The 21,349-nt window shown below is 41.8% G+C and overlaps 1 protein-coding gene across 1 annotated transcript in view; it reads left to right on the plus strand.

The window, feature by feature from the left end:
* Positions 1–21,349, plus strand: part of RYR2 (ryanodine receptor 2) — a 1,389,277-nt gene that overhangs the window by 1,003,380 nt on the left and 364,548 nt on the right. Inside the window, 2 exon segments of the mRNA XM_033937646.1 lie at positions 6,509–6,747; positions 15,724–15,805. Coding sequence (XP_033793537.1) covers positions 6,509–6,747; positions 15,724–15,805 — 321 coding nt within the window.

Here is a 21,349-nt window from a genome sequence, read left to right on the forward strand (position 1 = left end):
CAGAACTCTAGATTCATTTGGGAAGAAAACTTTTCAGGTTTCAATGCTCATTGCTCGCATCCAGTCCTATCATCTCTACACTTGAAGTCTCTAGTACGCAGTATGCTGCCTCTCATGGATTCTCTCCCTCCAGAGCAGGCTGCTGAGCTTCAACAGCTTGCCAATAAGCAGCTATAGTGCAGAAAATATCTGGCCAGGAGCACCTTAAATTCTTTTGATATTGCAACCAGAGACTCTGCTGTATGTATGTGTATGCACAAACTCTCATAGCTGTGTATCTCTGACCTTGAAACTGTGGCTCAGGAGAGGTTGGCAGACAGACCCTGCTGAGGAGACAGTCCTTTTTTGGACAAGGTGAAAGAGGTTGTTGACATCCCCCTCAAAAAAAAAAAATTTAGTGCACATTCTCAAATTAATGTGTGATGCTGTAGCATATCCCATGATACTTCATTTTTGCTGCATAAGGCACATTTTAACACCCCTTGTAGCTCTATATGAATTAACTATAAAACTTTTTTTTAAATCTTTATTGATTTTAAAACTTTGATAGTGCAATACAAATAAATCATATAAACTGCATGAAAAACACACTATTAAATATACAATTATAACATTAAATAATCATTTTCTCCCCTTCTTGAAACAATAATACATATGATATGATATTAGTATTATAATGAAATAATTTAACTCAAAATACGTTTCCCCTCCACCCTCCCTGGATGTGCAAGGATTCTTTTTTTTTTTTTTTTTTAAAGTTCAATCAGTTTTATTAGCATTTTGTCATATAAATACAAACATAGACCTCATTTTCATAATATTTAGCCAATTGGCAAGGATTCTAATGGAAAAAGAAAGAAAGAAACAGAACCCCTAATTATAATGCAATAAAAGTAGTCAGTGGACTCCATATATCATTAAAGGACTTATTAGACCCCCAACGTTTCGCCATCATCCTTTCATACTTCATACGTAGTACACACAGTTACCCACCAAAAAGTAAAATTAATCCTATCATAGTTTTTCCAATTATGAGTAATCAGTTAATATACATACATACATATATATATATATTTGTGCTGGTTATTTTAGTGAAGGAAAGGGAATAAAGAGACTACTATGTTCACAGAAGCATATGAGAAAAATTGAAAGCAAAGAAAACAGCATATGGAACATACAGATAAATAAGTATTTACACAGCCAAACATTTTTGGTTCATTTTCAGTTTATTTGCCTATTTTTCTCAATATTGGTTGCTTTATTCAGTTCACTTCACACATTTGCTTTAATAGATTAAAAAAAAATATGTGCTATATGTGATATATATGCATTGACTACAGTAAAACCTTGGTTTGTAAGCATAATTTGTTCCAAAAACATGCTTGTAATCCAAAACACTCATATATCAAAACAAATTTCCCCATAAGAAATAATGGAAACTTCACAACCCAAAAACTTTAATATAAAATACTGTATGTACTCGTATTGCAAGACCTTGCTTGTTTAGAACAGTCACTACACTCTTGCAGTGTCAGAGAGAGAGAGAGGAACCATCGGCTCAGTTGTGATATGATGTGTGTATACTGTATGTACTTGTATTGCAAGACCTTGCTTGTATATCAAGTTAAAATTTAATAAAATGTTTTGCTTGTCTTGCAAATTACTTGCATACCAAGTTACTTGCAATCCAAGGTTTTACTGTATATGCATATTAATTTGAATTTGTGTGCATATCCCCATAAATAAACATGGAAGTGAGCAGGTAAAATTGCCATAAGAAGTGATAGCATATGTATGCTTCACTGTGAATATTAGTTGAAACTTAGTGCAAAGTCAATGGGTATAATGTGGCCTAATGATCTTGAGTATCGTAAATCCCTCTATCTCCTGTTGCCTCAGATAACCACTAAGCTCTTAAGACTTATCACCTTTATTCAGCTCTGTGCACTTTCTGAAGAATATTATATTATAATGCCTTTGTATCACTCCATGGGGTGACCTCATCTTGAGTATTGTATTCAAATCTGGTTGCCAAATCTCAAAAAAAGGAAAAATCAGAATTAGAAAAGGTTCAAAAAGAACGAACAAAATGATTAAGCGGAAGGAACTCCTCTCATATAAGGAAAGACTTAAGAGTTTAGAGCTCTTCAGCTTGGAAAAAAGATGGCTGAGGAGAGAAATGATTGCTTACAAATCCTGAGTGAAGTAACAAGTGAATTGATTTTTTTTACATCAAAAATTACAAAGATTAGGGGACACTCAATGAAGTTACAGGGAAATACTTTTAAAACCAATAAGAGAAAATATCACTCAGAGAATAGTTATGCTCTGGAACACGTTGCCAGGGGATATGTTAAGAGTGGTTAACATAGATGGATTTAGAAAAGATTTGCACAGGTTCCTGGAGGAAAAGTCCATAGTATGCTATTAAGACAGACATGGGGGAAACAAGTCCTTGTCCTGGGATTGATAGCATAGAATGTTGCTACTATTTTGGTTTTTGCCAGATATTTGTGACCTGGTTTGGCCACTGTGGAAGTAGGATACTAAACTAGATGGACCTTTGGCCTGACCCATTATGGCTATTTTTATGTAAATACATGTACCATGTGTTGGAAACATCCAGCAATAACAACCATTTTAGAAACCAAAATGTCCAAATTATGAATGGGAGAAAACAAAAGACATGAATGTTTGTATGGCAGCATAGAAATGTTCATCTTATAAAATGATCAAACAGACATCTGTGCAAACCAGAAGGATAGCCTAATAGTTAATACAGTGGATTGGGACCTGGAGGACCAAGGGCTCCTTATACTAAGATGCGTTAACGTTTTTAGCGCACACAGGAAATTACCACGCGCTATACCATGCGCTGCACTTCTAGAACTAACGCCAACTCAATGCAATGTAGCACGCACGTTAAAGCCCTAACACGGCTTAGTAAAAGGAGCCCCAAGTTTCAAATCCCACTTCAGCTGTTTGGCTTTTTATTTAATTGTGAGAACAAAAAAATGCTGTACCTCAATATGTAATCCACTGAGAACTTGTGACTTTTAATTTAATTTCACTTTTAATTGTGACTTTTCAAATTTTAATAAACATATATACCACTTCAATACCTTTCAGACTTGCAGATGTTTTATATATTTATGTATAGTAGACATTTTTCTGTCCTTGGAAGGTTCACAATTCAAAAATAAAATACAGACCCCTTTTACAAAGCCACGGGAGTGAGTCCCCAGTGTGGCAAATGCTATTAAACCCATAGAAATTGAATAGGCTTCACTGCATTTGCTGTACCAGGAATCAATACTTTGGCTAAAAAGAGCTGAATTGGGATTTGAACCTGGGTCCCTTGATTCTCAATCCATTGTAACAACCATAAGGCTACTCCTCGGAACTGCGCATTGCTCTGGTAGGAATGCCAGTAATATCTTAAACTGTCATAGTGCCTGATATCCTTTGACAATTAACTTTCAGAGGAGAGGGAAAAGGCAGCAAATACGGGGATTAAGGAAGTACTATGCCTTAATCTCTCCTTTGGACATCTCTGGACATGCCAAGTACTTGGTCTAAATAAGTGTCTATCTCTTTAGATGCTTTTATTCCTTTCCCTTCTGCGATCAATTGGATGTCTATATTTGGGTCTTCCCTAGTCCCTTCCAAAAGACATCTAGACCATACCCCTTGTCATATGAATGTACCGCAGTGTTAGACGTTCATATCCTAATATTTTAACATCTAATACCAGTTTTCCGAAATTCAAAAAAAGAGTAGAGCATGCAGTATGGACAGCTAAATGCCCAGTTTTCAGATGTCCAGAATCAGAATAGAGTGAATCAAAATGAATGAATACTTTCAACTGAATTCCACAGGGGAAATCTCTTTAGAAACATTGTGGGATGCTTTTAAAGCTACATTGAGGGGGCAAATTATATCATATTCGGCATATGCTAGGAAACAACTTAAAATGGAATTTTCTAATTTGGAACAAAATATTAAAGATTTGGAGTCACAATTGGCTTCAAAATGGGAACAAATTACTTTAAAAGCCCTCTTAAAAGCTAAATATAAATACAATGATATTTCCACTCAACTGGCGAGGAAAGATTTGTTCTCTCAACAGGTTCTGTATTATGGAAACTCGAATATTATTAGCTAACTACCTCAAAGTAGAGAATGACACGGTGGTTGTTACCCGCCAAAACGGTGACCGAAAAAAAGGTCACCGTGAGTTTGGTGACAAGGCCATTCATCGCCCCGTGGAGCGGTGAATGGTAGCACGGGGTGGAGAACAAGTAGTGAATGCGCGGTGAACAAGCGTTCGATCTGGCAGCCCACTCTCTCCCGCCAGCCGTTCATGCATCTCCCTCCCTCCTTTTCCCTTACCTTTTCTTCTTGAAACTGGCGATTTCTATAAGGCTATGAGCTGTATTACAGCCGGAGCCTTGAAGTCGTGTCGCGTTGCCTGCTGGAAAAAGTCTCCTCTGACGCAACTTCCTGTTTCCAGTTGTATCGGAGGAGACTTTTCTAGCAGGCAACCCGACGCGACTTCAAGGCTCCGGCTGTAATACAGCTCGTAGCCTTATAGAAATCACCAGTTTCAAGAAGAAAAGGTAAGGGAAAAGGAGGGAGGGAGGGAAATGCACGGCTGGCCGGCGGGAGGGAGCTGCTGGACCGCGTGAAGGGTGCTGGGGATGGGGGGATGGAAAGGAGAAGATGCTGAAGACGGGGACGGTGATGGGGCGGTGAAAGAGACAGCGGGGACGGTGACGGGGCGGTGAAGGGGATGGCAGAGACAGGGACGGAGCGGTGAAAGGACCAGCGGGGACGGGGCGGTACAGAGGATGATGGGCCGGGGACGGGACGGTGATGGGGACAGGATTTTTCCCCGTGTCATTCTCTACCTCAAAGCAAAAAAAAAAAAATTAAAATTAAAAATTGTGGCTATTATAGATGAGAAGGGTAATACTTATTCTCGAATTGGATCTATTTTTAAACTATTTTTGAAATTTTATAAAGCTTTATATTCTTCTGAGCTTCATTCAAAGAAAGAACTTGAGGGTTTAGAGTTTTTAAAGTTAATTAAGAATAGAGCTTCTGAAATACCCGTCTTAAGTCACACAGAAATGACAGCACAAAATGCTAATAGGTAAATAAAACTGTGCAGACAGAGATATGATGTAGTGCTAAATTGGTACTACATGGGAGGCATGGGAGAAGTGGTTGCAGCCAAAGGTCAAAAGCAGGCCTGGAAAAGATACAAACTGACTGTTCCAGAGCGGGGCACATTGACATAGAGTGGGCCAGTGCCACAAGGCAGAAGCACACACACTATTTGTAAAATCACCCTGTGAAACAAAATTCAGTACAGCTGGTACAGCTAACAGGCAAACAAAGGAGAAGAGAAATAGACAAGTTTGGCTTATGGTGCAAAAGGTGAGATGGAAATCTGAAAGACACCCTGAAAAGAGGATGAGAGAGATGGAATAGAGCACCAGGCAAACACATGATGGAGTACACCAGGAGATGAGTTGTGTGTATTGAGAACCTAGATACGAGAAGAAATGGGCAAAGCAGTGTCATGCAAAAGAAATAAAGAGTTGGGAAGAGCTTGTGAGACCTGCCAGAGCTGGACTTTTCTGCCTCATTTACCTCAAGCCCCAACCGATCAGGTCTGAGGACCTACTATAAAAAGACAAACTGCAAATCTCATAGCAAACCCTAAAGAAAGCCGCAGCATGATTCCTGAAATGTTGGTTTCTCTCTGACAAGATGCAGCAAGACCCGGAAATCTGCAACAAGCTTTGTAGGGTAGTTCTGTTTGGTGTTTTCTATATTTAGGTACATATTAAGCTGAAAACTCAGGAACCTAAATTTGGCTGAAATTATGGGACATAATTAGAATCTTAATTTAGTTTTCTTAAATTTAGGAGCGCACATTTTTTAAACATCAGGCCCACAGTGTTTCTCTAAGGTTCCTTTATGCTCATCTTTCTACACATTCATTTATCTGTAGTACTGAAAATGTGAGCAAGTACCCCCCCCTCCCCCCCCGATGTTCAGTGCTATTTAACTAGTCAGCAATGGCCACTGAGTTCTTAAATAGAGCTTACCTAGCTATCCACAAATATTTAGTAAGAAATAACTGGTTATTTCTGCTTAATGTTCACAGCACGATATAGCCAGTTAACACTAATATTCAGCATTAGATTTAGCGGTTCAGTAGGACCGTATAAATAACAGTCCTATCTGTAACTGTTAGGAACCAAACTGGCTAGCAGTGAATATCAGCTTAACCCATTAAGTTCTGGTGGCCTAAAATGAAACAGAAAATTCAATGCTGATCACAAGATGTGGCACAGCATTGAATTTCCAGGTTCAGCACCAGCAGTGAACTTTAACCACGCTGTCTACAGCTGGCTGAACATCAGCCCCTTAGGATATATACATGTACACTGTTAAGTTCAGAAACTGAATGGTATTGTCTTGTCTTTATATCCAGGACTGTCATGAAGACTGGCCTTGAGACAGTAAAGATGGCATTAAGAGCTTTTTTGGCTAATGCAGCAGAAGACTTGGAGAAGACAATGGAAAACTTAAAACAAGGCCAGTTTACACACACTAGGAACCAGCCAAAGGGTGTAACACAAATTATTAATTACACCACAGTGGCTCTCCTGCCAGTGCTGTCTTCATTGTTTGAGCATATTGGACAGCATCAATTTGGGGAAGATTTAATATGTACGTATTGCTTATTATTTTTAATCTTCATTTATTTTCCAAGAGTGGAAGATAGTTATGGAAAGACACTAATCAAAGGTTTCTCCATTGTTACTCTCAGAAAAGGGGACTTTTGACTTGAAGATTCTCAGTGGGGGAAAATGCATTCATTTTTCTTCAATGCATACATTTTCCCTCACTTTCTAAAAAAGCATTCTTGGTGTCAGGGAGAGGGAATGAGATAGATCAGTGCATCAAATTTACATTATATAAAACTACAAATATATTGTAAGTAAGAAAATTGCCCACAGACAGAAAGCAGGTGTGAGTCTTTGTGAAACATTTTGGAGGGAACAATAATCACAGCAAAACTACCTGCATAGTTGTATTTAATTCTCAGGGTAATCACAAGTAATCTATGCATAGTGGCCTATTTATTAAGCTACATTTGCTCTTAATGCATTAAAAATTAACATGGAAGTTAAAGTAGCAGCAATTTTATTTCTTAGCAACTAATATGGAAAGACTCTATATAGTTCATGTACTAGCTGTTAACATGGTAAATAATAAAGCACAATAAAAAGAATCTGAATGGGGTGCCTTGCAGTGTTCCCTCTAAGCGGGCGGGTGTTGTGAGCAAACTTTTTTCACCGTGAGCCAAAAATATCGGGCGCCAGCAAGTTATGAGCCAACTCGCCCGATTCTCCTCTCGCCGCCCTGCCATCTGCCGTACGCCTCTTCCGATCGTGCGCTGTGACGAGAAACGTGTGCGCTGCGATGTAATATTTTGTGCGCCAGCGCACGCCAGCGCAGCTTAGCGGGAACACTGGTTCAAATGGTTTTATTTATTTCCCCAAATTTATTTTTGTTATACGCATTGAAAATATTTGATATTGCGTTTAAATCAAAATCTCAATAAACTTGAAACGAGTGCCCGTGAGATTGTGGGAGGGTTAAATACTCAAAACTTAGAAGTTTTTGCTACGCCAGCTTTCTGGTATCTTTACATACAGTGGCGTACCTAGCATATGTAACATCCGGGGCCCATCATTTTTTGGCACCCCCCCCCATCTGTAAGAAAAACATGATTTTTAGTAACAAACCACACGTCACACATGAGTACCTAGGAAAAGGCAGCATCTTACATATTGCAGTGAGCAGTACATCAATACACCCATTGTAAAACTAAACAAGCCAGACCAGCACAGATCAATCCTACACCGTCAATCCTAACAGAAAACCATGTCTTTCGAACACACAGAACACAGAAAACACCTTCGCCTAGTAAGGAATATGTAATCACAAACTAACCCCTCCCTCTTTTACAAAACTGTAGTGTGGATTTTAGCTACGGAGGTAACAGCTCTGATGCTCATAAAATTCTGAGCATCAGAGCTGCTACCACCAAAGCTGGTGCTAAAAACGCTTCACAGTTTTGTAAAAGGGGGGATAAAATAAAAATACATAGACAAAGGTTAAATTGAACCAGCAAGAAGCTGGACTCTGCATACAATGCTTCACAGAAACAGTGACACATGTCTCCTAAAGCAATAAATAAATAGAAATTTTTTTCTACCTTTGTCTTCTGTGGTTTCTCCTTTCCTCATCTTCTTGTAACTCTCTTCCTTCCATTCACTGTCTGCCGTCTCTCTTCCCCTATATGGCATCTTCTCTCCTTCTATGCCCCTTCCAGAAACTGTATGCCTCCCCCTTCCATCTCTCCTTTCACCCCATTGGTCTGGCATCTCTCTCCTCGCCTTCCCTCTCCCACACCTCTCCTCATAGTCTGGTATCTCCCCTTCCCTGATTCTCTGGCATCTCTCTCCTTTCCTTTTCTTCCATCTTTCGTTCCCCCTCCATGCTCTCACATCTCCCCCTTCCTTTTCCCTTAGACTGGCATACCTTCCTCCTATGCTCCAAGCCCTGGCATCTCCTTTAATTCCCTCCCTCATCTTCCTTCTCCCTCCAGCTGGGTACCGCAACACTCTTCCCTGCAGCTCTGCACTTCCCCACAATTGCCATGCTTCGGTTCCTCTTCTTCCTTCCTTCCCCCCCCCCCCCCCCCCGCGGGACCCTGCGGCACCATCAACTCTTACTCCCTCTAATGTCGGCCCTGCAGCTCCAGACTTCCTCGCACCTTCTCCCCTCCCCCTTTGGATCGCTATTATTTTAAATGTTATAGCCGCGGAGCTGTATCCATCAGTGGAGATGTCTAACCTCGGCCTGCCCCGGAACTCTTACTGCAGCAGCCGCCCGTCTAGGCAGGAACAGGAAGTCACTGTTGCAGTAAGAGTTCCGGGGCAGGCCGAGGTTAGACATCTCCACTGATGGATACAGCTCCGCGGCTATAACATTTAAAATAATAGCGATCCAAAGGGGGAGGGGAGAAGGTGCGAGGAAGTCTGGAGCTGCAGGGCCGACATTAGAGGGAGTAAGAGTTGATGGTGCCGCAGGGTCCCGCGGGGGGGGGGGGAGGAAGGAAGGAAGAAGAGGAACCGAAGCATGGCAATTGTGGGGAAGTGCAATCCCCCCAATGCGTCCCCTTACCTTACCTCCCCTTACCTTTGCGACGCGTGTGTGCGCTGTGAAGAGAAACTTTGCGCTGCGATGTAATATTTTGTGCGCGCGCGCAGGCCAGCGCACCTTAGCGGGAACACTGGTGCCTTGCATTATCTGCGATTCATCTAAAACATAGTAACAAGTTAAATAGCAATGGTAAAATTCTGTGAATGCTTCCAACAGTTAACATACATTTATTATACCAGTTAGACTGTAAAATCTTACTTCACATTAGTAAATAGGCCAATAATATTGAAATATATTTTGATTGTTTTTCAGCCAGGGTTGAAAACACTTTCATAGTAATTCAAAATACTTCCTTGGGTATGTGTTAAAATATCAAACCTTTTATGCAGGGAGAAAAGTAGGGAATGTTATTTCCCTTTGAAAATTTGCATTAATTATGGGGCTCTTTTACTAAAGCATAGCACTCACTAACAGACATTAGCATGTGCTAAGTCCCACACGGCCCATTGATATAAAATAGGACATCTAACATTCAGGTCCGGATTCTGTAGATCGCCAGTAGGAGGGATGTCCAATCCCTCCTGCTGGGCATGCACCCCCTCCATAGATCACCAGCAGGATGGATGCCCAATCCCTCCTGCCGGAACCTACCCCCACCCGGTAGATCACCCAACCTACTCGCTGGACACCCCTACACCTCTTGGACCCCTGGACCTCCCCCACGGATCCCGCTCTAACCTTTTTTGTTGGCCAGACAGACAGGTCCTCCCTCCATCTTGCTGGCAGGCCCGCCTCCAACTGAATGGTGGGCCTGCCCCTTCCCGGTGCATTGTAGGATACACTGAGGAGGAACCTAGGCCTGATTGGCCCTGGTACCTAAGGCCCCGCCCATAGGAGGGGCCTTAGGTACCTGGGCCAACTGGAATCAGGAGGGGCGATCCAGGGAGTGGGCTGGGCGATCTATGGGGAGGGTGTTTGCCGGGCAGATGGGACCGGGCATCCCTCCTGTTGCGATTGTTCGGGAGGGGACAGGCGGCCGCGGTCACAGCTGCTAAACTTATCTTGGCAGGGAGATCCCTTGCTGCGATAAACTCAGCTGTCATGTCTACTTACAATACATTGTATGTGTCTCCCACTGACCTAGGGAGATGCGTACAGCCACCTATGGCTACATTTGGCCAAACCACGTCCCGCCTAGTCTTAGGCGAGCTTAGGGGGGCTTGCGCACCTCCCTAGGCTCCCAGAGGTACCTCCATTGTAGGTGGCCTGCCTCGGGAGGTTTGTTTTTTTTTTTAAAAAAAGTACATCCCGATTGGCTGGTTAGACAGTGGTAGGACGCCTACCACCGCCTACAATTGGGACGCCGTTTATAGAATCTGGACCTTAATGTGCACTAATTTCCATTAGCACACACTAAGCTTTAGTAAAAGGGCCCTTATGTGCTTTAGAATTTCTAATGTGCTTAGAAACTGCATAGGATGATTGAAATTTGCCTACCTTGATGCAAAGCTGATGATACATTTACCTATGAACGTAGCACTAAACAGTGCAGAGATTTCTGTTTATTATTTAATCCACAAGTCTGCATTTAGGACCAATAGGGACCCCTGAAGAAGACTATAGTGTTGAAACATGGATCATGTTGGGTCCATATGTTTTCAGAGGTTCAGGCTCTAGACATTTTTATGTGGATTATCTATTTGTTGTAATAAAGCCTTCATTTTGGACATCAACTCTCCACAATTCCTTTGTTTTTGGTCGTGCTTAATTGTGGAGGGATCTGGGTCAACTTCCTTGTTGTTTTGTTATAACATCAGACAGAGCTTTAGACATTTTGTAGTAACTGATATGTGTTGAGGTTCAAGAAAAAAATGGCAATCTCCCAATCTCGTAAGATAGCAAAATTAACAAGCTCTCTGAGAGAGTGAAGGCCAAAGTAGCTGAGGCCAGTGAGAGAGAGACAGTGAAGGGCAGAGTGGCTGAGGGCAGGTGAGAGAGAGATATGGGAGACAGAATGGCTGAGGGCAGGTGAGAGAGAGAGAGAGAGCGTGAAGGGCAGAGTGACTGAGGGCAGATGAGAGAGCGGCAGAGTGGCTGAGGGCAGGTGAGAGAGAGAGAGAGCTTGAAGGGCAGAGTGGCTGATGGCAAAAAATATTCCTTAATGGCTCAGACCAATAGTCCATTGAGCCCAGTATCCTGCATCAACAGTGGTGAATCCAGGCCATAATTACCTGGCAACAACCCAAATAGTAGCAACATTTCATGCTACTGATCCAGGGCAAGAAGTGGCTTCCCCCATGTCTGTCTCAATAGCAGACTATGGACTTTTCCCCCAGGAACTTGTCCAAACCTTTTAAAAAACCAGCTATGTTAACTGCTCTTACCACGTCCTCTAACAATGCTTTCCAGAACTTAACAATTCCCTGAGTGAAAATAATATTTCCTCCTATTGGTTTTAAAAGTATCTCCCTGTAACTTTGAGTGTCCCCTAGTCTTTGTAATTTTGATAGAATGAAAAATTGATCCTCTTGTACCCATCTACGCCATTCAGGATTTTGTAGACTTCAATCATATCTCTCCTCTGCCATCTCTTTTCCAGGCTGAAAAGCCCTAACCTCTTTAGCCTTTCTTCATATGAGAGGAGCTCCATCCTCTTTGTCATCTTGGACACTCTTCTTTGAACCTTTTCTAGTTCCGCTATATCTTTTTTGAGATAAGGCAACCAGAATTGAATGTAATAGTCAAGGTGAGGTTGCACCATGAATTGATACATAGACATTATTACCATCCCTTTTCTAATCATTCCTAGCATCTTGTTTGTTTGTTTTTTTGCTGCAGCTAAACATTAAGTGGAAAGTTTCAGCATATTGTTTACAATGACACCCATATCCAAAGAAACGATAAAGATAGTAACATGCAGATTTTTGTGTGAAGTCATAGCGGGCAATTTTAGGAGAGGGAAGGACCAGATCATGGGTGGCAAAGGAATGAAGGGTGTGGGCAGGGTTATAGGAAGAAAGATAGGGAGGGGACCCAAGGTGCTAGGATTTACAAGTATGAATTTGGCAGAAAACTTTGAACCAGATACAATACTTAACTGGAAGCCAATGAACTTTAATATAAAGTTGGGTAATGTGATTGCTTTTTTTGGCCTTGCATAACAGCTGGACTTGAGTTTTGAAGGGTCTGGAAACAACATAACTGGGCAGTTGAAATGCCACAATAGACAGTGTTGCAATAGTCATTGCATGAGATCATGAAAACATCATTCCTGCTCAATGACACCCCCTTCCCCCCCATACCACAAGTGATTACTAAGATAGCCATTACAGAAGTGTGAGGATAATCTGTGAAGTGAATGGCTTGGAACTTTTAGGAATGGGGGTCTTGAGCTGAGGGGTATATATGGCTTTTGGAAAGCTGGAGGATGACCCTGCTTTGCTGGCCCAAGAGCTTTGAACTGCAGCTTTACGACAAGATGCTCTCAGCCACTGCAATAACTCCATATTTGAGATGACTCATAAGCAGCGTTTTCTTTTAAAACACGATTCAGCAACCTGTGGGACTCAGATATTGCAGGTTGCTGAATTCTGTTGTATATCGAGGAATGGTAAAAGGCAATCTTTTACCTCACCTTGATAACTATCCTCTACAGTGTCTTATGTCTCTGATCTTTCACATTCTACAACTCTGGTTGTATCTGCATTTCAGACATTTTAGATATTTGATTAATTATTGATTTGATTTGATTTATTATTTAACATACCATGAACAACACACACACATAAAAAAAAAGATTTACAATTCTATTAATAAAACCATTAAAATATTTCTGATTCCATTGTTACATCATCACAATATCAAAACAAAAAGCTTTCATTAAGGCCCTATTTTACTAAGCCACAGTAGAAGTTTCTACCGCTTCCCGGGCTCTAAATGTTCCAGAAGAGAAATGCTGCTCTGATGCATATAAGAATTCTATGAGCATCAGAGCAGCATTGGAGCATTTAGGCCCTGATTCTCCAAAAGTGCGTCCCGATTTTAGGCAGCTGTAGGCGTCCTACAGCTGTCTAATCAGCCAATCAGGATGCATGTTTTTTTAAAAAAATGCTCCTCAGGCAGGCCGCCTATATTGAAGGCGAGGCCCGCAAGACACCTAGGCCCTGATTCTGTATAGAACGTCCGGGAGAGGCGTCCTATTCAGAATCGGCCTACACTAAAACCCCGATTCCGTAACCGGCGTCCATGACGCTGGTTAGAGAATCGGATTAGATTAGACACGGCCCGCTATACTTATCGCGGCAAGGGATCTCTCTGCCTCTATAAGTATAGCGGGCCGCGGCCTGTCCGATCGGATGCCCCCCCCCCTCCGACACTACCGACCGCCCCCCCCGACACTACCAACCGCCCCCCCTCCCCCCGACATTACCGATCTCCCTCCCACCCCGACACTACCGATCGCTGGCAGGAGAGTGTCCAATCCCTCCTGCCCGAAGACGCACCCCCCCCCGGCGCTAACAACCCCCAAACCTCCAAACTAACCTGTTCTTCAGGCCAGACGGTTCTTGCACGTCTAGCCGGTAAGCCCGCCTCGTCGAAATGAGGTGGGCTCGCCCCTTCCCGGCCCATCGCGCCGAAGCCTAAGGCCTGATTGGCCCAGGCTCTAGAAGCCTGGACCAATCAGGCCTTAGGCATAGCGGGTCCGCCCATCACCACTAAGTCTAAGATCTGATTGGCTTCCTGGGGAGCATTTTTTTAAAAAAACGTGCATCCCGATTGGCTGATTAGACAGCTGTAGGACGCCTACAGCTGCCTAAAATCGGGACGCACTTTTGGAGAATCAGGGCCTTAGTGCTCTGGGCCACAGTATAGAAACCTGTACTGCAGCTTAGTAAAAGGGGAGTTCAACATTTTCCAAAAACTTAAATAAGAGTCCATGATATGTAACTCACTCGGCAGCATGTTCCAAAGATGAGGTCAAGTGTTACAAAATGCTTTCTTCCTTGTCCATGTCATACTCATGTTATCCAAGGATGGCAGTTGCAACAAGTTTCTCTGAGATAAATATAGAGTACATGTTGGTATATATGTACTTAGGGCTCCTTTTACTAAGCTGCGATAGCGTTTTTAGTGCACGCAGGATTTTAGCGTGCACTAAACCTGCGCTACACGGCTAGAGCTAACGCCAGCCCTTAATTTACCAACAAATATTTTGGCACACTAAACAAACAAGTTTGAAAAAGATTTATGCAGAAATTGGCAATGAATGAAGGTCTTATAAAATAGCTGTTACATGATCAAATTTTTTCTTCCTAGATATCAATTTTGAAGCTATATTTTGTACCAGCTGCAATCTATTTAAACAATTTTTACTCAGCCCAGAGTACAAAGAATTTGCAATAATCTAACTGACTAGTTATCAATGCGTGAACAAATTTTACTACCATATATTCTCTCTAATAATCGCCTGAGATATCAGAAACACTGGGTTTTCTGAAATCTTAGATAGGCTATTAATGGAGGTACCACTTCTTTCCTCCATCCCTCCTTCCTGCAATGACAATTTCTCTCCTTCATTCCTCCTCCCTGTGATAGCCACCATTTCTCTCCTCCAGTTGTCCTCCCTGTGATTACCATTTCTGGCCTCCACTCTGTCCCCTGCAGTAACTGCCATTGCTCTCCTCTACTTCCCCACCTCTCCCTCCCCCCTGTGAAGACCAGATCTCTTACCTCATCTCCAGGTTATGGTGCTGGGCCAGTGCATGGCCTTCAGCATCTGCATATGCTCAAAGCCTTCAGTATCTGTTCATACTCAATGACCAGTACCAGACCCATGAGAAGAGAGATCCGGTCATCATGGAGGGACGAGAGGTGGACTATTATTAGAAACTATGGTAAATTAAATTAAAATAAAAATGGTCTTAACTGTTTGATCAATTACATAATTTAACTGCTACATGAATTTGTGAAATAAAGCTCAAAGACCTATTATAATGAGTCCCCAAGGTCTTGATCTCATCTGCTAAGGGCAAAATAATTCCTTTTATCTTTGGGTTGACCTGCAACGGTTTAATCTGGCTTGATAATCACAGCACAGAAGATTTTTTCACATTTAACACCAAACCATAAGCACTAAGCATAAATTCTCCAATTTCTCATAAAATTGCTGCATCCCTTTGATTTTCCTTTATAAAGAAAATCAACTGGATATCATCAGCAAATAGATGAAAATTCTCATTCCAGTCTTCAAGAATCATAGCTAATGGTGCTAAATGCAACTTGAACATTAAGGGCTCCTTTTACGAAGGTGTGCTAGGGCCTTAGCGCGCGCTAGCCTCTACCGTCTCCTTTTGAGCAGGCGGTAGATTTTCCACTAGCGTGCGCTAATCTGGTGCCTGAGCTAAAAATGTGATAATGATGACCCTTGAGGGTCTCCCTAACCAACTTTTTTTCTTTTCTCTTTTTTGCTAGTGGAAGATGACCAGGTTTCATGCTACAGAATACTGACCAGCCTTTATGCCCTGGGCACTAGCAAGAGTATCTATGTAGAACGGTAAGGGAAACTGATATTAACAAAGTTTCAGGATTGTATTTGTATATCAAATCTATGTCTTCCTACTTAATTAATTGAGCAGGCAGTTCTAAGCTCAATACATTTGTTAAGAGTATAAATGTGTTGCATGTGAAACAATCAGGTTTTAGAAGCGGGCATAGAATAGAAACTGTTCTCACATCAGTCATTAGTGACCCCATTTGAGAACTACTGGACAATGGCCAGATATGTCTGGCCATATCTTTGGATCTTACAGTGGCTTTTGACCTAGTAGACCATGAGGTTTTGATTCGATGTCTATGAGGTATAGGTATTTCATGAAAAACCTTGGCATGGTTACAATCCTTTTCACAGAACAGGTCATATGTGGTGAGTGTGGGGGATGATGAATCTGATAAAATATCCTTGGATTGCAAGGTTCCTCAATGTTTATTATTCTTCTCTCTTCTGTTTAATATATACATTAGCCCACTGATAGCTTTATTGCAGAAACAAGCCCTAGGTAATTCCTCGCAACATATTTCTAAAAGCAGTTTATCTAGTAGGGCAACAAAACATCTTGGAAGAAAAGTTGAGCAGATTCCTTCAACTTCAGAAGTGGTCACTCAACTCAACCATCTTGCATCAGATATTCTCAGATTGGGGGACCTCAGAAGTGAACCTTTTTGCTTCTCCCACAGCCACAAACTTCTACTCTTCTCTTCCAGACTCTATGCTTCTAATCATCTGGAGTCGAATGCCTTCTTTCTCAATTTTCTTTATGCTTTCCCTCCAGTTCATCTAGTTGGGAAGATTCTAAGCAAACTTTGCCAAGAACAAGCCATCATGATTCTCACAGCATCTCAGTGGCCGTGCCAACCATGGTTCCTTCTCCTACAATGAACTGTACAGAAATCCATCACACTTCAAATCTTTCCAACCTTGCTGACACAAAACAAGGGTTCTCTCCTTCATCCCAATCTGAAGTGAAGACTTGTCACCCTGAGTGGAGCTTCTGGCAGTCAGCCCTGGAAGACCAGCTGTGCAGAAACTCTCTTGGGTGTTATCTGCTAAACGGGAAGATCTGTGCTCTGCTCTGAGAGAGGTGAAGGAGAGACTTCATGAGGTAACATCATGGACTTTGGGGAAGTAGCTAAGTCTGCCATAATTGATATGAAAGCCCTGTGGCTCCAATCTTAAGAAGGCAACTTCTGTGTTAAGCAGTGATTGCAGATCAATTTCCTCCACCATGGAAGTGCAAAGAGAGCCTCTGTGGGGGCATGCTGAGAGGTTAGAGGAGCAGAAGAGCAGAAAGTACATTTGAAACAGCTGGAGTCCGATATTGTTAAAGAAAGAACTTTCTCTCCAAAAAATTAGAATATATGGAAAATTATCAGAGGAAGAATAATCTTAAGATTCTTGAGCTTTTTTAGGTCTCTTGTATTGTCAGTAGTAGAAATGGTTTGGAAATATCTTCAAGAGGTATTATTAATTCTGTGTGAAAATATTCCACCAATTCTAAGAGCTAAATACTTCATAAATGTAGTGGTTAGAGTGTGTTATGGGCCTGGGTCTTCCTCTCTATGGCTCATTAGCCCACCCAACAGGCTACGCCTAAAACACATCTGTTCCTGAAATACTTAGGAAACCAACCTAATCAATCTTAATCTTCAACAAACGATCGCAAGAACTATCAATCGCTAAGTCTGTACTTGTTTATTCACTCAATCTGTAACATTTCTAATCATTGTAAACCGCATAGAACTTCATGGTCCTGCGATATATAAACTGTTATTATTATTATTATTATTACTTAAGAAACCTGTGTGATATTCTGCTAACCTTTCTCATACCAGATGCTGCTGTTCTACAGACAAGTATTTTGTTCCCATTCGAGGCCAATTGTGACTCTAAAGTCAAAATTGTTTATTCTAATTTGGAAAATTATAATTTTAGCAATTTCCTAAAATGATTGATGCACTGGAGAATATAACAAAAATTTTCGGATATTAAAATAGAAAATCCACCGTATATCCTTTTATCCACAGGACTGTAAAAGGTTATTTAGACCTAAAGATTTTAATTGTTTACTGGGCTGTTTGTCAATTAATGGATCCATGACTGCATTGAAGTCTCCGGCTATAACTAAATTAGTCATAGCCAGTGACAGAATTATTATTATTATTATTTATTTAGTTATCATTTTCAAATTACAAATCAAGTATCCACTTGTACAGAAAGATAAAGATAAGCCAATAAAGTATTCATTTTAACATCTCAAACATCAAAATAGGGAAGAAAATTAATACAGCATAACTTCAGCTCAAGTCCACAATTAGAATCCAAGGTATACTTAGCATACAATTAAAAGAAATATAACAAACTAAGTGGCTATGTGAAGGAAAAACAGGCCCTTGTGACAAAATTATTGGTTGGAGTTTTTTAAAGAACTAAGGCTGATTTGAATTAGGTGTGTAACTATTAAAAAGCGTCAGGGTATCTATTCCTGAACTCATATTAATGTGAAGCCATCTACCCATAGGATCGACCCATACGTTATCAAATGTGGCAGAAAACTTCTTATTGATCAGGATTGCTTCTCCTGCCTTTTTCCCAATTGCATGAGCAAAGAAACAGTGCTTTATCTTATTAACAGAATTTAAAAATTATATTATCCAAATACATCCTAAACCCCTGCAAATCCCCTCCCTCCCCATCCACCCATTTAAATGTCTCATAGTTAGCTTAGATGCATATAGGTAGACCCATGATCCCCCCCCCCCTGTAATCTCTTTATCCGTTATGTGTAAAAGAAAATTTCATGAAATTAAAATTTAGCCTTTCCATTTTTAAATATTTTAAATTAACCACAATCAAATGAATTATAAGAGATAATATAACAATCAGCACTTATCTAAATTCATTCTTAATAGAATTTTTATAGACAATTATAATTGGCCAATTCACACAAAATCAAAACCTATTTACCCCAAAGAATACCCTTATCTAGAATCAGGTTATATGCCTTACAAATCAATTTCATATATGAATGACATTAGCTGCATGTCAAAATCAAGAAACACTTTTTTTCCCTTCTTCCCCCCTTTCACAATAAAAGTTTAAATAAACAAGTAATTATGATAGGCCAATTCATACAATTTCAATACATATCCACCCACATTAAATCATATTTTAAAAAAACATAATAAGTACAGCAACAGAGAAATATTTGATTCAAATATGAAATCTCAAATTATTCAGCACAAGCAATGCATACACAAAGAATTAATACATAACCTCTTAAAATAATAAAAAATACTATATAAATACCCCAAAAAGAAAAAAAGAAGAGCTAAAATAGCCAATACAAGTATATCCCCCCTATAATACTATCCTATAGAAAATACCTGTTTTCTATTAATTACCATCTCAAATAATTAATTATACAGTGGTACCTCGGTTTACGAGTGCACCAGTTTGCGAGTGTTTTGCAAGACGAGCAAAACATTCGCAAACTTGGTGCCTTGTAAACCGAGCTTGCCTCGCTGTACGAGCGCCTCCCCGCGATCCGGCATCCCCCCGCTCACGTTGCCACCCCCTCCACCGCGATCCTACTTCCTCCCCCGAGCAGTCAATGACACCCTTTACCCGACTTGGCACCAGTGCCGGTGCACGGAGTTCCACCCTCTTCTGGCGCGGCCTGGGCTGGGGGTGCGTCGGAAATCTTCCTTCTTCTGGTCTGGACTGGGCTGGACTGGCTTTGAGCATTTGCGCATGCTCAAAGCCTTCTGGTCTCGCTCTCAATCTCGGAGAGAGCGAGACCAGAAGGCTTTGAGCATGCGCAAATGCTCAAAGCCAGTCCAGCCCAGCCCAGACCAGAAGAAGGAGGATCTCCGATGCACCGCCTAGCTGCGCCAGAAGAGGGAGGATCTTCGGGCACCGGCACTGGTGCCAAGTCGGGTAAAGGGTATCATTGACTGCTCGGGAGGGGGGAAAGTAGGATCGCGGTGGAGGGGGGGGCAATGTTTTGCTCGTCTTGCAAAACACTCGCAAACTGGTGCACTCGTAAACCGAGGTACCACTGTATAATTAATTATACAGTTCGCAGGGGGGAAGCTGGTTCGCAGGGGGGAAGCTGGATCGCGGGGAGGGGTTTGGAACAGCTTTGGATTCCTCAAGGGGGGGGAGAATGGAGCAGCACCGGTAGCCTCGTTGGGGGGGGAGGAGGTGGAACCAATCAAAGCAGTTTCCCTTACTTCCTATGGGAAAACTTGGTTCGCAGGGGGGAAGCTGGATCGCGGGGAGGGGTTTGGAACAGCTTTGGATTCCTCAAGGGGGGGGAGAATGGAGCAGCACCGGTAGCCTCGTTGGGGGGGGGGGAGGAGGTGGAACCAATCAAAGCAGTTTCCCATACTTCCTATGGGAAAACTTGGTTTGATATACGAGCAATTTGGTTTACGAGCATGCTTTTGGAACGAATTATGCTCGTAAACTAAGGTTCCACTGTACTTATAAAATTAACACAGTATTCCTATTAGTATAGTTTCAAGTTTCTTTAAAATTTCTTATACCGCCCAATCAAGCCTTCTAGGCGGTGTACAAAAACGCCAAAACAATGCGCCAATTAACATACAATTTAAACAAAACAAAACCAGGGGATGTGACATTCAGCATTAGTACTCATATACCCCCAACTGCAACTCTTTATTTAAAATCCTACAATGAAGGCATCCCTAAGTCCCACCTTCCCAAATCATCATTTACAGGCCAAAAGAAAAACATATCATATCATTTCATTTAAGTAAATCAGACTGTTCTTATACATTACATAGCAATTGCAATCAGGTCTGGCCGTAACTGCATGTCAAAATCTTACAACTCTTCTTGCAATTTTGTAAGAGGCTTCCAGATTCACTTCAAAAATCCCACAAACGTGAAGGTACTTTGTCTTCCTGTTTTTGACGCTATCTACTACCATCCACCACTGCAATGGAACTGTATCCTTCAGGGGATCAATTAAAATCAAATTCATCCCCAGGAACTCTGTATATGTTAACCCCCGCGGCACTTTAAGGACAGCGTACAGGAACTCTATTCCAATCAATTAAGAACATAAGCAGTGCCTCCGCCGGGTCAGACCATAGGTCCATCCCACACAGCAGTCCGCTCCTGCGGCGGCCCGAACAGGTCACGGCCTGTCTGAGTCTCCAGAAGGGGCCCCCTTGCCACCTTGGTTTCCCATTGAGTCCTATCTTCCCATCGAAGTCCTAACCCTCCGGTCTTGCACATGCACGACCTGGTTGGATTTCTATACTTATTACCTGGTTAGCTTTCTATACCTGTGTTACATCCCAGAACCTCTCTCAGTATCCCACGATCCCCCTATCCCTCAGGAATCCGTCTAATCCCTGTTTGAATCCTTGTACCGTACTCTGCCTGATCACTTCCTCCGGTAGCGCATTCCAAGTGTCCACAACCCTTTGGGTGAAAAAAAACTTCCTTGCATTTGTTCTGAACCTATCTCCCTTCAGTTTCTCTGAATGCCCCCTCATGCCTGTTGACCCC

The sequence above is a fragment of the Geotrypetes seraphini genome, chromosome 3 (genome assembly GCF_902459505.1).
Source record: "Geotrypetes seraphini chromosome 3, aGeoSer1.1, whole genome shotgun sequence".
NCBI lineage: Eukaryota > Metazoa > Chordata > Amphibia > Gymnophiona > Dermophiidae > Geotrypetes > Geotrypetes seraphini.